Consider the following 20,467-nt stretch of genomic DNA (forward strand, 5'->3'; position numbering starts at 1 on the left):
TTTTTATTATCTAAATACAAAATATAAAAATAATAAACATTTAAATATTTCATGATAAGAATTAGTAGTTTATTCGACATAAAAATTATTTATATACAGAATATCAAAATTAATTTTCCAATCCTGAATTAGATGTTGCATTATTCCATTGAAACAGTGTGATTCCATTTCCAACAACTTGTGTTCTCCTCTGATGTTGAGGTAGTTAGGCAGTTAGGCTTAGATTTCATTCGTACACACTAGAAGACACCATGTCTGGCCTCAGTACTCTGCGTCGACTCTTCACCGCAAAACCCTCCTCCATCACCGCCGCCACAACCACAGCTATCGAATCCGAATCCAAGTACAAGCGCAAACGTGGACGCGTGACGCCATCTTTCCGCACGCTCCCCAGCGACTACGAAACGCCGGAAGCAATGCGAAACGTGGTAGACAAGTTCAAGAGGCTTTGCAAAAACAAGTACTTCCGGCGAAGTGTTGGCATCTACACCGACGTTGTACGCAAGCTTGCGAAGGCCAAGGCCTTCCCTTTGATCGAAGAGATCATTGAAGCCCAAAAGCAGTACAAGGAGATTACCACCGAGGGCTTCATTGTTCGCCTCATCAATCTCTACGCCAAAGCTGGCATGCCTGACCACGCCCGCAAACTGTTCGACGAAATGCCAAACCACAATTGCTCTCGCAATAACTTGGCTTTCTCTTCCCTCCTCAACGCTTACGTCGCTGCTGGGCAATACGACGTTGCCGTGGGCCTTTTCCGTGAAATCAGCGCCAAATATTCGATTCAACCCGATGTGGTGTCGTTTAATGTTTTCATTCACGCATTGTGTAAGATGGATTATTTGGACTCTGCTGTTGGGGTTCTTGATGAGATGGATGAGCTGGACTTGGAGCCTAATTTGATCACTTTTAATACTCTGCTTGGTCAGTTTTATAAGAAGCGTGGGTTTGATGAGGGTGAGAAGATTTGGACAATGATGAAGACGAGGAATGTTGAGCCTGATGCTGTGAGTTACAGGCTGAGGATGGGTGGGATGGTTGGTGATGGCAGATTAAAGGATGCCGTAGAGTTGTTTCATGTGATGAAGTTGAGCGGGGTTAACCCTGATGTGCATTGTTTCAATGTGTTGATTCAAGGGTTTTTTGGTGATGACAATGTTGAAGAAGCCAAGGTTTGGTATGATGAGTTGGTGAAGAGTGAATGCGAACCTGTTCGATCTACTTATGTGACTCTTGCGCCATTTTTTACAGAGAAGGGTGAATTTGATTTGGCTTTTCAGCTGTGCAAAGAGGCTATGAAAGGTGGTAGATTGGCTATTGATGCAGAGGCATTGAAGCAGGTGGTTGAGGGGTTTGTTGCCAATGGGATGATTGAAGAAGCTACTGAGCTTGTCGATCTTGCGGGGAAGAAGAAGTTGGAAGTTTGATTTGGCCTTTAACAGGGATTAAAAACCCACATTGGTTAAGGAAGCGGTTTTAATAGTCTTTATAACTTACAGTGTGAGATAATTCTTCTCCTTTCAGCTAGTAGCCTACTACTATGTAGGACATGTATCTGTCAGGAATGAAGGCGATGTTGGATTTTTGCTTATGAAGCGAATTTTGATGCTTATACTCGTTCCTATTAAATATGCTATTTCCTGCATTATTTGAAATTCATTATGCTTCAACTGATACATGTGATTTCCTGTATTCTTTGAAATTCATTATTCTTATTAGATCAACTAACATATGATTTCTGGTACATGTGCATATATTAAAATGAAAAATCATCTGATCCTTTATGGCGATGTCTTCTGTCAAAGAACAAAGGTTAATATGCAAACAACAACTTCTGATCATTCTTTGAAAAGAAATTAAATCATGTCCATGTTCATAAGCTTATAGTACAAGTGAATTTACGTGTGCAACACCAGCATTAGCAATAGACTTGACATGTTGATGTAGGTTGGAAAGGCTTGGATTGGTGCGGTAATGATACATTAGAGGGACCATTCTAGCAGCACTCAGGCAGAATTTGGTAAATGACGATGGAAATTGCTGATCTCTGCCCAACACTTGTCGATTGAGACGCTTCCATTCCATTGAAATCAGCTCCTCAACATGCCTTTCTGCATCTTCTGCTGAAGTCTCTTGGTGTTCTCTCATGTAGCACTCAATGTATGACCCATCAAATCCACTTTGATTTTTATTCTGCATTCATGATTGAAATATATGTGTTGTCAAAAAAAAAAAAAAAAAACAAAATACCATATTACACTAGTCAATAAAGCTACCAACTAAATTAATACGTCAATATGCAAAGGGTAGAGAGTTATACGCTATACTTGAATACATAATCCTTTTTATACTACTGTGTTCAGTTCGTTGTTTAATATAGTGCTATATAAGGTATACTGTAATGGAATTAAATATAACTTTCTTGTGGTGCATCTTAAAGAATAATGGAACAGACTTGGATTTTACCTTGTGTCCTTCTAAGTCATCACAAAGACGAAGGATTTTTGCGACGGAATATATAATGTCTGGAAAGTCGTCTAAAATTGCAAGAGTTTCCTTTGTTATATTTTGATGGAAAAGGAAAAATGAATGGACAAGCATCACGTGCAGTCCTGTGCTTACAGTTGCATGCTTCAAGTACTCCTCTGAATTTGGCAATTCACCAGAATCAGACCAATGTGCCCCTTCCAAGGAGGCATTCAACAATTGCAAAAACTTCATTAGAAATACGTAGCGTTAATGTTGCTACAAGTTGGTGCAATTCCAAGCAAATTCGGATAGTTCATTTTTAATTTAATCTGTTAAATAATTTTATATCTATTTGATAATTATACATACATTTAAAAGAAATTGAATAGTTGGTCTAAAGAAACCTCATGACCTCATTGTGCAAAAATAAAATAAAAAATAATGAAATAAATGGACCATTTACCGATTTTTTAAGGGTATTTATAGGATTCAATCCATGCTTTTTGTAGATCTTTTCGGAGAAAGCATTTGTAATTTCATATAGAGCACTTAAACACTTTTTCATGAATTCGGGAAGGTGCTCTGTTCCGGTCAATTCCCATCTGAATTGAGAGGTAAAAATTTGTTGTAACTTGTAAGCATTAGAATGGAATAATAAGAAAATTTAAATGTCAATATACATATGATATAGAATAGGCACCTCTTAACCGCATCAGTAAATAGAATAAGCTGATCCAACGTGCCATAAACATCGAAAATGTCATCAATGATGTAGACCAGAGAGATAGGTTTGGTAAGCTCAAGCCTTTGGTCTGAAAAGCTCGGATCTGTGAAGCATGCCATGGACCACATGTACCATTTTAGAGCTTCATACTCTGCAAATTTCGGCTCCTTCGACATAGCTTCCCCTTTCCACCATCTATCAAGGGATTATTTTGTTTTTCGTCATCACTTGGTCATTAATGATTAAAAGTGTGAGATAAAGTATGCTGTTGGATTATTAAACTAAATAAACTAGACTAAAAAAATTGAGTTGATGAATAAATGATTTACTCATAGAACTTACTTTGAAACTTGAAGGGCTTCATGCTGGTTCATGAGCCTAACTATACAGGAATTGATTTCTGCAAGTTCCACAAAGCACACAGATTTTTTGTCGGGCTTGAAATTCCTAAGCAAGATGGTTTTGTCCATGAATCTAGGCAAGTTGTGATGAAGTGGTTGCTGGAGAGAGATTGCAACATATTGAGCTTCATGATGATGATGATGCCTTGACAGCCATGAATGAAGAAGCTCGCGGCAGAGGCGCCCCACATCCTCAAGAGAAGTATCTTCTTCTCCAATGCTTAGCTGCGCTGCTTCATGTACCGCTATGAGACTCGTCAAATCTTCGCCATATGCTTCTCCGAACTGCACTCTGTTATTTTTCAACCTCTCAAATATATCTGCACAACGATTATGGTAGTTGATTATTAGTTAATGAATATATATTACTAATTTTATAATTAAAATGTGTTATATATTATTTTTTATTTGTAATTAAAATTATTTTTTTTTAAATTAAAGAATTTTACTTTTTTTTATTAATTTTATAACTAAAATGTATTACATATTACTCTTTATTACAATTAAAATCAATTTTTTTAAATTAAAGAGTTCTTTTATTTTTCTATTAATTTTAAAATAAAAATATGTCACATGTTACAATTGAAATCAAATCTTTTTTCTCCAAAATTAAAAAGTGTTTTTTTCTCTTTTCTCTCTTCTTCAAGCACTCTATCTTTTTTGTATATCATTATCAATGACTAATTATAAATTTGATAATCAAAATGTACAATATGATATTTTTTAATTGTATTAAAATTAAAATTAAAATATTAAAATTGAAATTAAAATATAACTATATTATATTATATATTACTATCTAATTTAATAACAAAATGTGTCACATGACACTCTTATTAAACTTAGAGAAAATATTTTTCTCTAAAATTAATAAACTTTTTTTCTAAATTCTCTTATCTACCTCTCTCCCTTTTTTCTATTTTTCTCTATCCTACTCATTCTATATATAATTTATTATATATTTATATATTATATGTTATTATCTAATTTAATGACCAAATTTCTCACATGACATTCTCTCATTAAAATTGAGAGGAAATATTTTTATCCAAAATTAATAAACTCCATTTCTAATTTCTCTCGTCTATCTCTCTCCCTTTCTCTATTTCTCTCTACCCTTCCCACTCTATATATAATTTATAATTTATATTTTATATTAGTAATTTGAGAAATTAAAATGTGTCATCGATATTTTTTATTATAATTATTTTTTTTAAATTAACAAACACTCTCTTTCAGTTTTATTCTTTTTCTTTTTCTTTCTTTTCTCTCATTCTCTATTTTTTTGTTTTATAAAAATAAAATCAACAAAATAATATAATTTAAAAATAAATATTATTATTATATATATATTTTTTAATTTTTTTATTTAATTTTAAAATTTTATTGTTTATCTTTTTAATCTATATTTTTATTTTTTTAAATATTTATTAAATATAATTTAGAGATAATACTAATATTATGATTAAAAGTTAAAATCAAGATTCAATTGTTTAAAAAAATTTATTTTGAGTTAATTTTATAATTATCAATATAATCTTTTTTATGATAATATCTAATTATATTTTTATATACATAAAGAGAAAAAAAATATTATTTTTAAATAGCAAGTATAAAAATTAATTATTTCTATTTGTGTAACAGACTTAATACCTAATCAAAAGTATACAAGTTAAATCGTTTCAAATTTTAGATAATGAATATTAAAATTAATTATTAGTAATAAATTAAACTCTTTCACATGAAATAATAACTAAAAATCTTATCATTTGATTTTTTATCTACAGAGATCATGATCTTCTTAGCCAACGGGAACTTTTGTTTTCTACTATCTTTAATTTTTGTAAAAGTAGTTTGATTCTATAAATCTTTTGTGCCATAATCTATAATGTCATAACAAAATCGACATAATTTTAAAAAATTTATATTCCCGTAATATAATTACGGATAAAAATATTAGTTTATAACTAATAAAAAGAATACAAATATACAAGATCAACGTGTAATCACTTTTAAATAAAAATTGTGGACCTTATATATGATAGAATTTATTAGGAAAACTAACTAGTTTCCCTAATAGAAGTTATAAATTTAACCATAATTGATATATGATCTATTTTATTACTTCAAAGATCTTCTCATTATTATAATTTATAACAACCTGCATTAACTGAATAACCTCCTTGTCTGAGTAAACGGAACGTGAGTGCAACTTTGTCAAGTTGATGGCTTTGGACAAAATCAATGGGATCTCTGGTCACTATGAAATGTTGCTTCTCAAGTGCGGCTTCAATGTGCTCTTGAAAGTGGTGCTCAATGCCAAGCCTTTGGATTAAGTCAACCATGCACAAACTCTCCATTATTGGATCCTCGCTAATAAGTTTCTTCATTACATGCTTAGCCTCCTTCAGCATCACAGTTTGTTTTGCATGTAAAACATCCTGAAAGTGTAAAGAATTAGTTTAAGGAATTTTGATGAATAATATTGATGGAGAAATATTTATGTTGGAACGTTGGATTTTGTTGAGAAGTCTCACCATGAAGGTGGAGCTTATGCCTATGGCTGTGCCTGCACACCTTGGAAAAACAAAGTTGGTATACATAATTAGAAGATATCAAGTTGAATGAATGGTGGATAGAGTTGGCAAAGGCAATCATTAAATAACAAATCATGGAGCAAGCAACCACCAACAACGTCTAATTCGTGGGACGACATCCACATGTGACGCTATTGATAAGGTTGCTTCGTGCCGTTAGTTGTAAGGCTGGGTTTGTTTCTAATAACAACACAGAACAAGACACTAAAAACAGGACAGGATATAAACACAAAATTTTATGTTTTTGTATTTTGTTTGATAATAAATTAGAACAAATTATAAAAATTCAATTTATTCTCATTTTTTTTATTCAAAAAATTTGAGATGAAAAATATAACAATAAAAAACATAATTATAAAAAAATAACAAGAATAATGAAAGAAAAAATAAAAAATAAATTGTCTCTTGTTAGTGTTTCTGTATCTTTCCTGTTAAAATTGATACAAAATACAGTAATTTAATGTCTCCGGACACATTGTCTCTGTTTATATCTTGTTACAGCCCAGCCCAGGACTCCTGCGGGCCAACCCGACCCGAGCTCCACCCGGCCCGGCTACGCGCCCTTCAACCGACCCGGACACGCGTCCCATACAGCTCACACACAGCTATGGGACAGCGTCCCTGAAAATATGGGCCTGACCTCCAGAGGGGCCCAGGGCTGACATGTATATAAGGGGAAGAATGGCTCTTCCCCCGAGGTACGTCACATCCCTACACCACCCTCATTTCGCCTGCACATATTCTGACAAGAGCGTCGGAGTGTCTTTGCAGGTGGCACCCCCTCTCTCTCTTTTCTCGCACGACGTGCTCGGGACCTCCCCAGTCCGGACTGGAAGACCGTGACCAGACGAGCCCTTTCCTTCACCCTGGGTCCTGACCCGAACCGTCCGGTAACCGACCTACCGAACATTGGCGCCGTCTGTGGGGATCGTCCATGGACTTCGTACTAGTCCAGACGGGGACCGGCAGCGAGGCCGCGCCTCCCGTGCTTGGGGGAGGCGCCGTTTCGATAGAAACCCGACAACAGCAGAGGTCGCCTCCGAGGGATGTGACGCAGACTCACGAAAGACGCCCCTTCGGAGGAACTGGCGACAATCACGCCAGGATAATGCAAGAGTTGGGCCATAGGATGCAAGACTTAGAACGCCGGCTAGCCGAAAGAGAACGCGACCAACGCACCCCGGAGCGAAGCCCCACCCGTTCCCGTTCAAGGAGCCGCTCGAGGCGCTCACCTAGCCCCCAATACGAGTCGGAGAGCACGGGGGGATGGGGACGAGCCAGAAGAAGAAGTCGAGACCCCATCATTTATGCCCGACATGAGAGACGGCGTGCGTCGAACAGAGGCGAAGAGGACGGCCGTCGGGAGAATGACGAGCCAGGGAGAACTACCCGGGGACCAGTAATAATAGGAGCGACCCCTTTCCACCGCTCCGTACTCGAGGTCCGGCTGCCGAAACACTTCGACAAGCCAACAGACATGAAATATGATGGAACACAAGATCCCCTGGAACACTTGACGGCCTTTGAGGCCAGAATGAATCTGGAAGGGGTAGGAGACGAGGTCAGATGTCGCGCCTTCCCGGTCACCTTGGCGGGCCCGGCGATACGGTGGTTCAACAACCTCCCGCAGGGCTCGGTGACTCAATTCTCCGACATCAGCCACGCCTTCTTGGCTCAATTCACGACCAGGATTGTCAAAGTCAAACACCCAATCAATTTGCTAGGGGTGACACAGAGACCCGGAGAGCCGACCAGGAAATACCTGGACCGTTTCAATGACGAGTGCCTGGAAATTGACGGTCTAACGGACTCGGTGGCAAGTCTATGCTTGACGAACGGCTCTCGAATGAGGACTTCAGGAAACACCTTACCACAAAGCCCGTTTGGACAATGCAAGAGATCCAGTGCGTGGCCAAAGAATACATCAATGACGAAGAAGTCAGCCGGGTCGTGGCTGCCAATAAGCGGCAGCCCACCTACAACCAAGCCCGGCACTATGAAGGCAGAGAAAGACCAAAGGAACACGCCAGGAACGGCGGTCCGGGTAAAACACCCAAACCGTTCCCCCGAGTTGGGAAGTTCACCAATTATACCCCCCTCACAGCACCAATCACCAAAGTTTACCAACAAATAGCGGGAAAGGGGATACTGTCAAAGCCCCGACCTCTGAAGGACAGAACGGGAGGAAACAAGAACCTCTACTGCGAGTACCACAAGGGTTACGGACACAAGACCCAAGACTGCTTCGACCTAAAAGACGCCCTGGAGCAAGCTATTAGGGATGGGAAACTTGCCGACTTCTCCCACCTTATACGGGAACCAAGGAGACGTAACCGGGACCACGATAGCGAAGATAGATCCCGGCCAACAAGGCAACGGCAGGAACCAGAGGGTGACGACCACGGCCTTACGGTGGTAAACGTGGTAACGGCCAGAAATACCGCCCCAAGGTCAAAGTCAGCACAGAAAAAAGACGCCAAGGTCCTAGCGGTCTCCACCTCGACAGGTAGAAGTTTCCGAGGTATCCCACCCATCTCCTTCGGCCCAGAGGACCAATGGTTTGACGAGGCACCGGAAAGTCCGCCCATGGTCATCACGGCTAGGGTCGGGACGGGCCTCGTCAAACGAATCCTGGTAGATACGGGGGCAGACTCAAACATCATGTTTCGAAACGTTTTCGATGCCCTGGGACTAAGGGACGCCGACCTGACGACCCACCAGCACGGTGTGATAGGGTTGGGGGACCACTTCATCAAGCCGGACGGAATCATCTCACTCCCGACCTCTGTGGGACAGGGGCAAAAGCGACGAACAGTCATGGCGGACTTCGTAATATTACGAGACTCCACGGCTTATAACATCATCCTGGGGAGAAAAACCATTAACGACCTGGGGGCCGCCATTAGCACAAAGCTGCTGGTGATGAAGTTTGTCACTGATGACGGATCCGTAGGATCCATCAAAGGCGACTTGGAAACGGCAGTCGCTTGCGACCACGCCAACCTCTCCCTCAGGAAAAAATCCAAAGAAGCGTCTGGGGTCTTCCTGGCTGACCTAGACGCCAGAATAGACGACAAACCTAGACCAGAGCCAGAAGGGGACTTGGAAAAGTTCAGGGTCGGCGAGGAGGACGATAAATTCACATTCATAAACAGGAACCTCCCCCACGAAATGAAGGAGCCATTGATGGAAATGATCAGGGCTAATGCCGACCTCTTTGCCTGGACGCCTGCCGATATGCCCGGGATAGATCCCCAGCTCATATCGCATCATCTGGCCGTCAAAGCGGGAACCAAGCCAGTGGCCCAGAGGAGGAGAAAAATGTCGCAAGAAAGAGCAGAAGAGGTAGCCAAGCAAACGGCCAGCCTCCTAGAAGCAGGATTCATCCGAGAACTGGACTACTCGACTTGGTTGTCAAACGTGGTCCTGGTCAAAAAGCACAATAGGAGGTGGAGAATGTGCGTAGACTACTCTGACCTCAACAAGGCGTGTCCCAAGGATTGCTACCCCCTACCTAACATTGACGCACTCGTTGACGCGGCGGCGGGGTACCGGTATCTGAGCTTCATGGATGCCTACTCAGGATACAATCAGATACCGATGCACCGACCTGACGAAGAAAAAACGGCGTTCATAACACCGGGAGGAATCTATTGTTACAGGGTGATGCCCTTCGGTTTGAAAAACGCTGGGGCCACGTACCAAAGGCTGATGAATAAGATATTCAGTGAACTCATAGGCAAAACAGTAGAAGTCTACGTGGATGACATACTCGCGAAGACTACACGACCCAACGACCTCCTTAGCGACCTTGATGGCGTTTTTTCGTCCCTCCGACAACACGGCATGAGGCTTAATCCGCTCAAGTGCGCGTTTGCCATGGAGGCCGGTAAGTTCTTGGGATTCATGATTACGCAAAGAGGGGTGGAAGCTAACCCCGAGAAGTGTCAGGCAGTTCTCCAGATGAAGAGCCCGGGCTGTATCAAGGACGTCCAACGACTTGCCGGGAGGTTAACGGCTTTATCCCGATTCCTCGGCGCGTCAGCAGCAAGAGCCCTACCTTTCTTCAATCTAATGAAAAAAGGAATGACGTTCGAATGGACCCCAGCATGCGAGGAGGCATTCAACCACTTCAAGCAGATTTTAGCGGCACCACCAGTTCTCGGAAAACCCAGGGCCGGAGAACCGCTTTATCTCTACCTATCGGTAACCGAGGAAGCAATGGCCACGGTGCTCGTCAGAGAAGGGGAAAAGACCCAACAACCCGTTTATTTTGTTAGCAGGGTCCTCCAGGGACCAGAACTGAAATACAGCAAGCTGGAAAAACTAGCGCTGGCGCTCCTAGTCTCCTCCCGAAGGTTAAGACAATACTTCCAGAGCCATCGTATAGTCGTAAGGACGGACCAGGCGATTCGCCAAGTACTGCAAAAGCCTGACTTGGCCGGTAGGATGATGACCTGGGCCATCGAGTTCTCCCAATACGACCTACAATATGAACCCCGGCACGCGATCAAAGCTCAGGCAATGGCAGACTTTCTGGTTGAAGTGACGGGGGACCCTCCCGAGGAAACGGGCACACGGTGGAGGCTCCACGTTGACGGGGCCTCCAACCAAACGTCCGGGGGAGCAGGGGTCATCCTAGAAAGCCTAGCAGGGGTCATCTATGAACAATCGACTAAGTTCGAGTTTCCAGTGTCGAACAACCAAGCAGAATATGAAGCTCTCTTGGGCGGACTAACATTAGCCCGGGAAGTCGGAGCGACAAAGGTCGAAGTATGCAGCGACTCGCAAGTTCTCATCTCGCAGGTAAACGGAAGCTACCAAGCCCGGGACCCCCTCCTGCAAAAATACTTGGAAAAGGTTAGAGAAATAACGAGTCAGTTCCAGGAGGTCATCATCCAACACGTCCCAAGAGAAAGGAACACACGGGCGGACCTCCTGTCTAAACTGGCGAGCACAAAGCCAGGGTCGGGTAACCGGTCCCTCATCCAAGGCATGGTGAAGGAACCAACGGTCACCCTCCATTTGACAAAGTCAAGCCCCTCATGGCTAGACCCCATCACCAACTTCCTAGAACTCGGCAAGTTGCCCGAGGATGAGAAGGCAGCCAAAGCCTTAAGAAGGGAGGCGGCCAGATACGCAATTATACAGGGACAACTATTCAAAAAGGGACTCAGCCAGCTCCTGTTGAAGTGTCTGCACCCCAACCAGATGGACTACGTGCTTAGGAAAGTCCATGAGGGGTGTTGTGGACACCACATCGGGGGCAAAGCCCTAGCAAGGAAGCTCATCCGAGCAGGATACTATTGGCCAACAATGATGAAAGACTCAAAGGAATTTGTCAAAAGATGCACAAAGTGTCAACAAAACGCCAACTTCCACAAGGCACCGGCCTCCGAGCTAAATTCTCTGACGACTACTCGACCTTTCGCACAATGGGGAGTCGACCTCCTGGGGCCTTTCCCGGTCAGCCCAGGACAAGTCAAATACCTCATTGTCGCCATCGACTACTACACCAAATGGGTGGAGGCTGAACCGCTGGCTACGATATCGTCCTCCAACTGTCGGAAGTTCATGTGGAAGTAGGTGATAACCCGTTTCGGTATCCCGGAAGTTGTTATCTCAGACAACGGGACCCAGTTCACAGACAAGAAGTTCATGGAGTTCCTCTCTGGCCTAGGGATAAAGCAAAAGTTCTCCTCGGTAGAACATCCCCAAACAAACGGGCAGGTAGAGGCCGCAAACAAAGTCGTCCTTCTTGGTCTAAAGAAGCGCCTAGACAACAAGAAAGGAAGCTGGGCTGACGAACTCCCCTCCGTCCTATGGTCTTACCGGACAACCGAGCAAAGCGCCACGGGGGAAACTCCCTTTCGCCTAACATACGGGGTCGATGCGGTGATACCAGTCGAAATTGGCGAACCGAGCCCCCGACTACTACTCGCGGGCATGAGCGAAGCGGTCGAAAAGGACCTGATTGAGGAAACAAGGGAGATGGCTCACCTAACAGAAACGGCGCTGAAACAAAGAATAGCCCTGCGTTACAACGCAAAAGTCCTCAAACGAGATTTCGAGGAAAGGGACCTCGTCCTGCGACGCAACGACATCGGCGTCCCGACCCCAGGGGAAGGCAAGCTGGCGGTAAATTGGGAAGGTCCCTACAGGGTAAGGGAGGTACTCGGCAAAGGTGCTTACAAGCTCGAAAGACTCGACGGCAAGGAAGTGCCCAGAACATGGAATGCGGGTAGCCTAAGAAGGTTCTACCCATGACCAGACGATTCGCCGACCTGAGAACCTAAAGAAATAGTAAATACCTGCTTTGTTTGCATGACAATCTACCTTTTTATCTTGTCAAATATTCACCATATTGATTAATTTGCTTAGCTAACGATTAACTCATACTTGTCAAAAAAATTTTCGTACTTGTCTACTTCTTCCCTACGTGCGCCGCACACGAGCACATCTTAAAACGGCAGATCGGGACTGATCACCCCGGGGGCCATCTTCGTCACGGCCAAAGCCAACTGCGACGACAACACGACCACGACAATCCAAGCCACAACTATCATAAAACGGGAAAACGGGCGCGAGCCCCCCAAGAGAAATAACAACAAATACAATAAACGGCAACCCGGCCAAACGACCAAATAAGTATAACTTATAAAGAGTCAAAACAAAGAACGAACAATAAGTTGTTCAGCAAACGCATTACAAAATATCCTAAGTTACAAGACCTCACTTCCTCGGCATGTCAACAATCTTTCCGTCCTGGATAGTCTTGAAAACGCCAATTGACGACGTGTCGAAATCAGGAGCTGCGATCCTCAGCTGAGCCTTTAGGGCATCTTCGGTCATCGAGATGGCATTCTTCCCTTGCTCCTTGGTCACCTTAAGCTTCTTCCTAAGCTCACCGGCTTCAGCTTTAGCGGCCTTCACCTCCGAGGCGGCCTGCTCCCGCTCTTTTTCTAAGGCGACAACCCGACCCTGAGCGGCGTTCAGCTGACCCTTCAATGTCATCTCGCGCTCAAGAAGCCGGGCCACGGTCTCATCAGACGCCTTCAACCTCTCCGCAACAAACGACGACTTCTCCTCAGCAGCGCTAAGCTTTCCCCCCCCATCTCGGACAGCTGACCCTGGAGGAGTTCAACTTGAGCCTTAAAGTCGTTGTTCGCCTTAACAGAGGACTCAAGCTTCCTCCGGAGCGCCTCCATTCCCGATAACTCAAATTCAGCCTTCCGAGCTATCACGGCCCCACGAAGCAAGGTGCGATACATCCACCTCGCCTGTCCGGACAGTTCGGTCTCCTGAAAATGCTCCTCTGTCCCAGGTATCAGTTGGGAGTCAATAAATTTGGTAGCATCAAAGTTCCTTTCCATTATGGTAAGGGCCCCTTCCGGGCTGGAAGACATCTTTCGCTTCTTGGGAGTATGGATAAGCTCCACGTCACTATCCGGCTGGGGGGTGAGAGTCGCGTGCCCATCAGCGGACCCTTCCTCACGGGTAGGGGAAGCCTGGCCCCCTGCAGCCTGTTTCCCCGACACGTCGGTATCCTGGGGAGAAGGCACAGCCTGATTCTCCTTCTCCCCTGAAGGACCCCCCGACTTGCCGACGTCCTTCTCTTCGGCATTCTCGTCGTCACTTGCTTCAAAAGAGGTCTTCATCAGATTCTCAAGACCGGTCACGGTGGCAGACATTTCCACTGCAACGAACAACAGGCACGTTAGTCGTTAGATCGGAAAAAGAAAAACAACGATAAAGAAACATAGGCAAACAAAGAAGACAACTCACGAATATAGCTCCTGGCGGCCTCCCGTTCACCCATAAGAAGATGTGGGTTCACGGGGTTCTTTTCAAAAATAGCAAAAAGGACGTCGGCTATTTGCTTATCTACAGCCGACAACCTCTTGTACGTCACCTTGATGAAAGGATTCGACCCCGCACCAAAACTCCAATAAGTCTGGATAAGGCGCTCCCCCCTCTAACGACAACCAAAAGGGGTGACGACCTTTGACGGGACGAACCTTGAAGTACTTATCTTTAAAACCATGGTAGGAGTCCTCAAAAAGGCCAAAAATTCTCCTACCCTGGACAAAACGGAAAGAAAGAAACCCTTTTCTTGCCTTCCCCTGTTTGGAGGGGTTGGTAAGGTTGAAATAAAAGAGGAAAACGTCCACCGACACCGGCAGCTCCAAGTACTCGCAGACCATTTCGAAGCAGCGGATCGAAGCCCAGCTGTTCGGATGAAGCTGAGACGGGGGGACGGATATCCGGTTCAACAGCGCCATTTGAAACTCGGAGAACGGTATCCGAACGCCAACTTGTGTGAACATGGACTTGTAAAACCAGATCCAATCGGGGACACGAGGGGAGTGAAAGTTGAGCTCATAAATACGCTCATGGGGGGCAGGGACAATGGCCTCGTAGTTGGCCTCTTCGTCAGTCCCCCCACACAAGTAGCCGGCTTGTCGGAACTCGGTCAACTCCTCCAAGTCCATCTGGTTGGGTGAGCTCCTTATATCGTCGGTCACCCAGGCGTACGGGTCGTAGGCCGCGCCAGTTCCTGAAGACCGGGAAACGATGCGAGGCATACCTACATCGGGGTACCACTCTGTTAGACTATGAGGTCGGGAGTCCACAGAAACCCAAAAACTACGCCTTTTCAAACTTAGATCATGGCCAAGAACAGTTAAAAACTACACCTATCATGCAAATCACCTAAAACCTACCCAGGAATGGTACCCCTCCCCTAGTTCATCTACCCCACCGATGGAAGGCCATTCAGCAAAAATAAACCAAAACATACAAACAGTAACTACCACAACAGTGAGGCATAATATAAACATGGGGGGAGAAGGATCAAGAAATTACCTGAAATGGAGTACGAAACTGGAGTGTAAAAGAGAGGCACAAGTTAGCTCGAATAGAGAATCTTTGGATATCAGGGAGAAAAGAAGATGAAAATAGCAAAGTGGGAGGAAGAGAAAAGAAAACTGTTTAAAAACCACCATGATAAGCGCGAAAGAAGGCAATGGCAAAATGGTCTTTGCGCGCAGGGTTTTTTCAAATCATTACGAGCATTTAATGCTCAGCGCGAAGAACGAAGCGACGAACGAACGCCTCAGCAGACCAAGAGACACGCGCACCAGAGACGCGTCTCTCCCACAGTCAGCCGACTCGACGACAACGCACGAGTAAGGAAATCACGCGCCACCGATCGTCCTCGCGACCATCACTGGCGCGTCGGGGGCACTGTTACGGCCCAGCCCAGGACTCATGCGGGCCAACCCGACCCGAGTTCCACCCGGCCCGGCTACGCGCCCTTCAACCGACCCGGACACGCGTCCCATACAGCTCACACACAGCTATGGGACAGCGTCCCTGAAAATATGGGCCTGACCTCCAGAGGGGCCCAGGGCTGACATGTATATAAGGGGAAGAATGGCTCTTCCCCCGAGGTACGTCACATCCCTACACCACCCTCATTTCGCCTGCACATATTCTGACAAGAGCGTCGGAGTGTCTTTGCAGGTGGCACCCCCCTTTCTCTTTTCTCGCACGACGTGCTCGGGACCTCCCCAGTCCGGACTGGAAGACCGTGACCAGACGAGCCATTTCCTTCACCCTGGGTCCTGACCCGAACCGTCCGGTAACCGACCTACCGAACATATCTCTCTTGTCAAATACGATTTTGTGTCTCAGTATTCTTATTTCAGTATCTTGTATATGTAAACAAACGCAACCTAATAAGCTAATAGCAGGCAGGAGCTCTCGCGGGATGCGGGGCAAAATGGGAATTGTATCCCGGTTATGGCTGGGACCTTTTGCAAAGGCCGCACGTGCAACTAAACGAAACAGAAAAATATATTTTGACCCTTTGAATGGTTGACTAAATTGTTTGCTTTGCAGAAGAAACTAATAATGCAGTTGAATATTTTGACTTTAAATATCTACTCCTAATCATGTCTATCATCTTCCTTATTACATTAGTAGTTTAGTCCAACTACGCCAAAAATAGAAAGTTAGAAACCATGCACAAATTTAATAAATTAATTAGGTATTTGTATCCACCAACAATCTATTTATTCATGAAAAATACCAAGTCTTCCTAGCTACCACTGCAAGAATAATAGCGATGATTTTCGATACTTTTTTTTGGCAATGGCAAATGGCTAATTGAAGATAAAATATTGAAATCAAGAACAAAATCGTCTATTTTTTTACGCCTTTTACAAAACGCGTTCATGTTATCATTTCATAGTCGACGCTTGCACGTCTCGAGTTTATTTTTAGTTAAGCTTATCAGAATCTTTGTTATGATGAGGTGCCATAAACTTCAAATAATTGGTGCAGGGTTTAATTAAGGCTAGTTATATTAAACACCGTATTTACGAGCGCACCGTTCGCCGCCTCGCTCTCGCTAAGCGCTTCCAATCCATCGAGGACATCCTCGAACACCAGAAGACTTTCCAAGACATCTCCAAGGAAGGTTTCTCCGCCCGCCTTATAACACTCTACGGCAAATCCGGCATGTTTCAGAACGCGCACAAAGTGTTCGATGAAATGCCTCAAAGGAACTGTCCCCGTACCGTGCTCTCTCTTAATGCCCTTTTGGCTTCTTATTTGCATTCCAACGTGTTTGACATGGTACCTACCCTTTTCAACCACTTGCCTACACAGCTTATTCTATTCATTATGCTTCAACTGATACATGTGATTTCCTGTATTCTTTGAAATTCATTATTCTTATTAAATCAACTAACATATGATTTCTGGTACATGTGCATATATTAAAATGAAAAATCATCTGATCCTTTATGGCGATGCCTTCTGTCAAAGAACAAAGGTTAATATGCAAACGACAACTTCTGATCATTCTTTGAAAAGAAATTAAATCATGACCATGTTCATAAGGTTAGTACAAGTGAATTCACATGTGTGCAACACCAGTATTAGCAATAGACTTGACATGTTGATTTAGGTTGGAAAGGCTTGGATTGGTGCGGTAATGGTACATTAGAGGGACCATTCTAGCAGCACTCAGGCAGAATTTGGTAAATGACGATGGAAATTGCTGATCTCTGCCCAACACTTGTCGATTGAGACGCTTCCATTCCATTGAAATCAGCTCCTCAACATGCCTTTCTGCATCTTCTGCTGATGTCTCTTGGTGTTGTCTCATGTAGCACTCAATGTATGACCCATCAAACCCACTTTGATTTTTATTCTGCATTCATGATTGAAATATATGTGTTATATAAAAAAAAAAAAAAACCATATTACACTAGTCAATAAAGCTACCAACTAAATTAATACGTCAATATGCAAAGGGTAGAGAGATACACGCTATGCTTGAATACGTAATCCTTTTTATACTACTGTGTTCAGTTCGTTGTTTAATATAGTGCTATATAAGGTATACTATAATGGAATTAAATATAACTTTCTTGTGGTCCATCTTAAAGAATAATGAAATAGACTTGGATTTTACCTTGTGTCCTTCTAAGTCATCACAAAGACGAAGGATTTTTGCGACGGAATATATAATGTCTGAAAAGTCGTCTAAAATTGCAAGAGTTTCCTTTGTTATATTTTGATGGAAAAGGAAAAATGAATGGACAAGCACCACGTGCACTCCAGTGCTTACAGTTGCATGATTCAAGTACTCCTCTGAATTTGGCAATTCACCAGAATCAGACCAATGTGCCCCTTCCAAGGAAGCATTCAACAATTGCACCCACTGTTAATTTCATGCAAACACTTCATTAGAAATACGTAGCGTTATTGTTGCTACAAGTTGGTGCAATTCCAAGCAAATTCGAATAGTTCATTTTTAATTTAATCTATTAAATAATTTTATATCTATTTGATAATTATACATACATTTAAAAGAAATTGAATAGTTGGTCTAAAGAAACCTCATGACCTCATTGTGCAAAAATAAAATAAAAAATAATGAAATAAATGGACCATTTACCGATTTTTTAAGGGTATTTATAGGATTCAATCCATGCTTTTTGTAGATCTTTTCGGCGAAAGCATTTGTAATTTCATATAGAGCACTTAAACAATTTTTCATGAATTCGGGAAGGTGCTCTGTTCCGGTGAATTCCCATCTGAATTGAGAGGTAAAAATTTGTTGTAACTTGTAAGCATTAGAATGGAATAATAAGAAAATTTAAATGTCAATATACATATGATATAGAATAGGCACCTCTTAACCGCATCAGTAAATAGAATAAGCTGATCCAACGTGCCATAAACATCGAAAATGTCATCAATGATGTAGACCAGAGAGATAGGTTTGGTGAGCTCAAGCCTTTGGTCTGAAAAGCTCGGATCTGTGAAGCATGCCATGGACCACATGTACCATTTTAGAGCTTCATACTCTGCAAATTTCGGCTCCTTCGACATAGCCTCCCCTTTCCACCATCTATCAAGGGAATATAACTGATCAGTGGCATGTTGCACAGATGATTTGTGTCCCACACTATTCTATTGGTTATTGTTATTATTGTTATTTACCATAGGACTTACTTTGAAACTTGAACGGCTTCATGCTGGTTCATGAGCCTAACTATGCAGGAATTGATTTCTGCAAGTTCCACAAAGCACACAGATTCTTTGTCGGGCTTGAAATTCCTAAGCAAGATGGTTTTGTCCATGAATCTAGGCAAGTTGTGATGAAGCGGTTGCTGAAGAGAGATTGCAACGTATTGAGCTTCATGATGATGATGATGCCTTGACAGCCATGAATGAAGAAGCTCGTGGCAGAGGCGCCCCACAACCTCAAGAGAAGTATCTTCTTCTCCAATGCTTAGCTGCGCTGCTTCATGTACCGCTATGAGACTCTTCACATCTTCACCATATTCTTCTCTGAACTGCACTTTGTTATTTTTCAACCTCTCAAATATATCTGCACAACCATTGTCGTAGTTGACATTATAAGCTCTCTCTATAAATAATTTAACTTATTTTTAGAGTAAAATTATACATCAAAGTCTTTTTATGAAATCTTTTTATAAACTAAGTCCAACCAAGTTAAACAATAAGATTTAGAATAATGTTAGTCATAATTAATTTTTGTTATGTTAAAGCAATTTAATTTAAATTTGATTAACAAAAACATTTAGATGTATAAAATTATTCTTATTTTTAAAAAATATTTTATATTATATAACAACCTGCGTTAAGGGAATAACCTCCTTGTCTGAGTAAACGGAATGAGAGTGCAACATTGTCAAGTTGGTGGCTTTGGAAAAAATCAATGGGATCTGTGCTCACTATGAAATGTTGCTTCTCAAGTGCAGCTTCAATGTCCTCTTGAAAGTGGTGTTCAATCCCAAGCCTTTGGATTAAGTCAACCATGTATAAACTCTCCATTGGATCCTCGCTAATAACTTTCTTCATTACTTGCTTAGCCTCCTTCAGCATTACAGTTTGATTTGCATATAAAATATCCTGAAAATGCAAAACAGTTTAAGGGTTTTATTTTGTAGAATAATTTTGATGGAGAAACATGTTGAGTTGGATTAATTTGTTGAGAGCTCTTACCATGATGCAGTTTGTGCTTTGAGTAGCTTGGTGTATGTTACAAATTAGAATTGAAGCTTGGCAGTTATTAAGTTGAATAGTGATGGCTTACAATGAGAGTAGTAAAGACAATTAGTCAAGACCTTATTGTAGCTAGACTACTTGCATTGCAATTTGCTGGGTGAATTTGGGAATGTGTATTCATATGAGGGTCCCCATATTTATGGGAAGCAAAGTCTGCTGATTTTCCAACAATCTTGAGACACCGGGTGTGTGAAACTGATCAATGCGTGTATTTTAAACATGCATGTTTTTATCATGGATATATCATAGTATGAACATATAATTTATGAATAATTTTTGTAGAGATATAATTATTTATGATAGTTCTTCTTATTAGTTTAAGTTTTTAGAAAAAATAGTATCATAATATAGTATCAGAATTCTATGTTACAGTATCATTCATATGAAAATAATATTATAAATTATTAGATCGTTTTACATATATTTAACCGTTCATAATATTTTTTTTATAAAGATGTCTTTATGTGAATATTTATTTTTTTAAAATGTCTATTTTAATATTATTATAAAAATATGAGACAAAAGAATTTTATATTTTATTTTATATACTCATCATTTCTGGTTAATTATATGTTGTACTGATGAGTTATACTTTTTTGTACTATATATTTTTTTTATTTAATTTAATATACACTTTCGGTCCAAAACAAAAATTACACACTTTT

The 20,467-nt window shown here is 42.1% G+C and overlaps 3 protein-coding genes across 4 annotated transcripts; 1 reads left to right on the plus strand and 2 right to left on the minus strand.

Moving 5' to 3' along the window:
• Positions 1-125: 125 nt before the first annotated feature.
• On the plus strand, positions 126-1,646 carry LOC107620011 (uncharacterized). Its single transcript, XM_021113835.2, has one exon. The coding sequence runs from the start codon at positions 252-254 to the stop codon at positions 1,425-1,427; it is 1,176 nt and encodes a 391-aa protein (XP_020969494.1). The 5' UTR covers positions 126-251; the 3' UTR covers positions 1,428-1,646.
• Positions 1,647-1,754: 108 nt separating this feature from the next.
• On the minus strand, positions 1,755-6,273 carry LOC107622340 (neryl diphosphate diphosphatase, chloroplastic). Its single transcript, XM_088504646.1, has 7 exons — positions 6,132-6,273; positions 5,756-6,035; positions 3,536-3,914; positions 3,170-3,388; positions 2,933-3,071; positions 2,467-2,715; positions 1,755-2,193 (listed from the first exon to the last, which is right to left on the minus strand). The coding sequence occupies exons 1-7, from the start codon at positions 6,195-6,197 to the stop codon at positions 1,882-1,884; spliced, it is 1,644 nt and encodes a 547-aa protein (XP_088360772.1). The 5' UTR covers positions 6,198-6,273; the 3' UTR covers positions 1,755-1,881.
• A 10,629-nt stretch (positions 6,274-16,902) lies between these two features.
• On the minus strand, positions 16,903-19,894 carry LOC107622334 (neryl diphosphate diphosphatase, chloroplastic). 2 transcript variants are annotated; one of them, XM_016324196.3, is made up of 7 exons: positions 19,740-19,894; positions 19,370-19,646; positions 18,723-19,101; positions 18,400-18,618; positions 18,163-18,301; positions 17,677-17,925; positions 16,903-17,412 (listed from the first exon to the last, which is right to left on the minus strand). In XM_016324196.3, the coding sequence occupies exons 1-7, from the start codon at positions 19,740-19,742 to the stop codon at positions 17,116-17,118; spliced, it is 1,563 nt and encodes a 520-aa protein (XP_016179682.1). In that variant the 5' UTR covers positions 19,743-19,894; the 3' UTR covers positions 16,903-17,115. The 2 variants fall into 2 exon arrangements, with proteins under 2 accessions (XP_016179682.1, XP_020969492.1); XM_021113833.2 differs by having other exon boundaries at positions 17,050-17,412; positions 19,388-19,646.
• Positions 19,895-20,467: the final 573 nt, after the last annotated feature.

This window comes from Arachis ipaensis, chromosome B10 (genome assembly GCF_059453495.1).
Source record: "Arachis ipaensis isolate K30076 ecotype BB chromosome B10, ASM5945349v1, whole genome shotgun sequence".
NCBI lineage: Eukaryota > Viridiplantae > Streptophyta > Magnoliopsida > Fabales > Fabaceae > Arachis > Arachis ipaensis.

Bases quoted from the DNA above. Each gene is read 5' to 3' on its own strand.
- LOC107620011 (XM_021113835.2), top strand. From the start codon at position 252: ATGTCTGGCCTCAGTACTCTGCGTCGACTCTTCACCGCAAAACCCTCC.
- LOC107622340 (XM_088504646.1), bottom strand. From the start codon at position 6,197: ATGTATACCAACTTTGTTTTTCCAAGGTGTGCAGGCACAGCCATAGGC. The intron at 6,036-6,131 runs GTGAGACTTCTC...TTACACTTTCAG, and splicing joins GCATAAGCTCCACCTTCATG to GATGTTTTACATGCAAAACA. The intron at 3,389-3,535 runs GTAAGTTCTATG...ATCCCTTGATAG, and splicing joins GAAGCCCTTCAAGTTTCAAA to ATGGTGGAAAGGGGAAGCTA.
- LOC107622334 (XM_016324196.3), bottom strand. The intron at 18,619-18,722 runs GTAAGTCCTATG...TTCCCTTGATAG, and splicing joins GAAGCCGTTCAAGTTTCAAA to ATGGTGGAAAGGGGAGGCTA. The intron at 18,302-18,399 runs GTGCCTATTCTA...CTCTCAATTCAG, and splicing joins TTTACTGATGCGGTTAAGAG to ATGGGAATTCACCGGAACAG.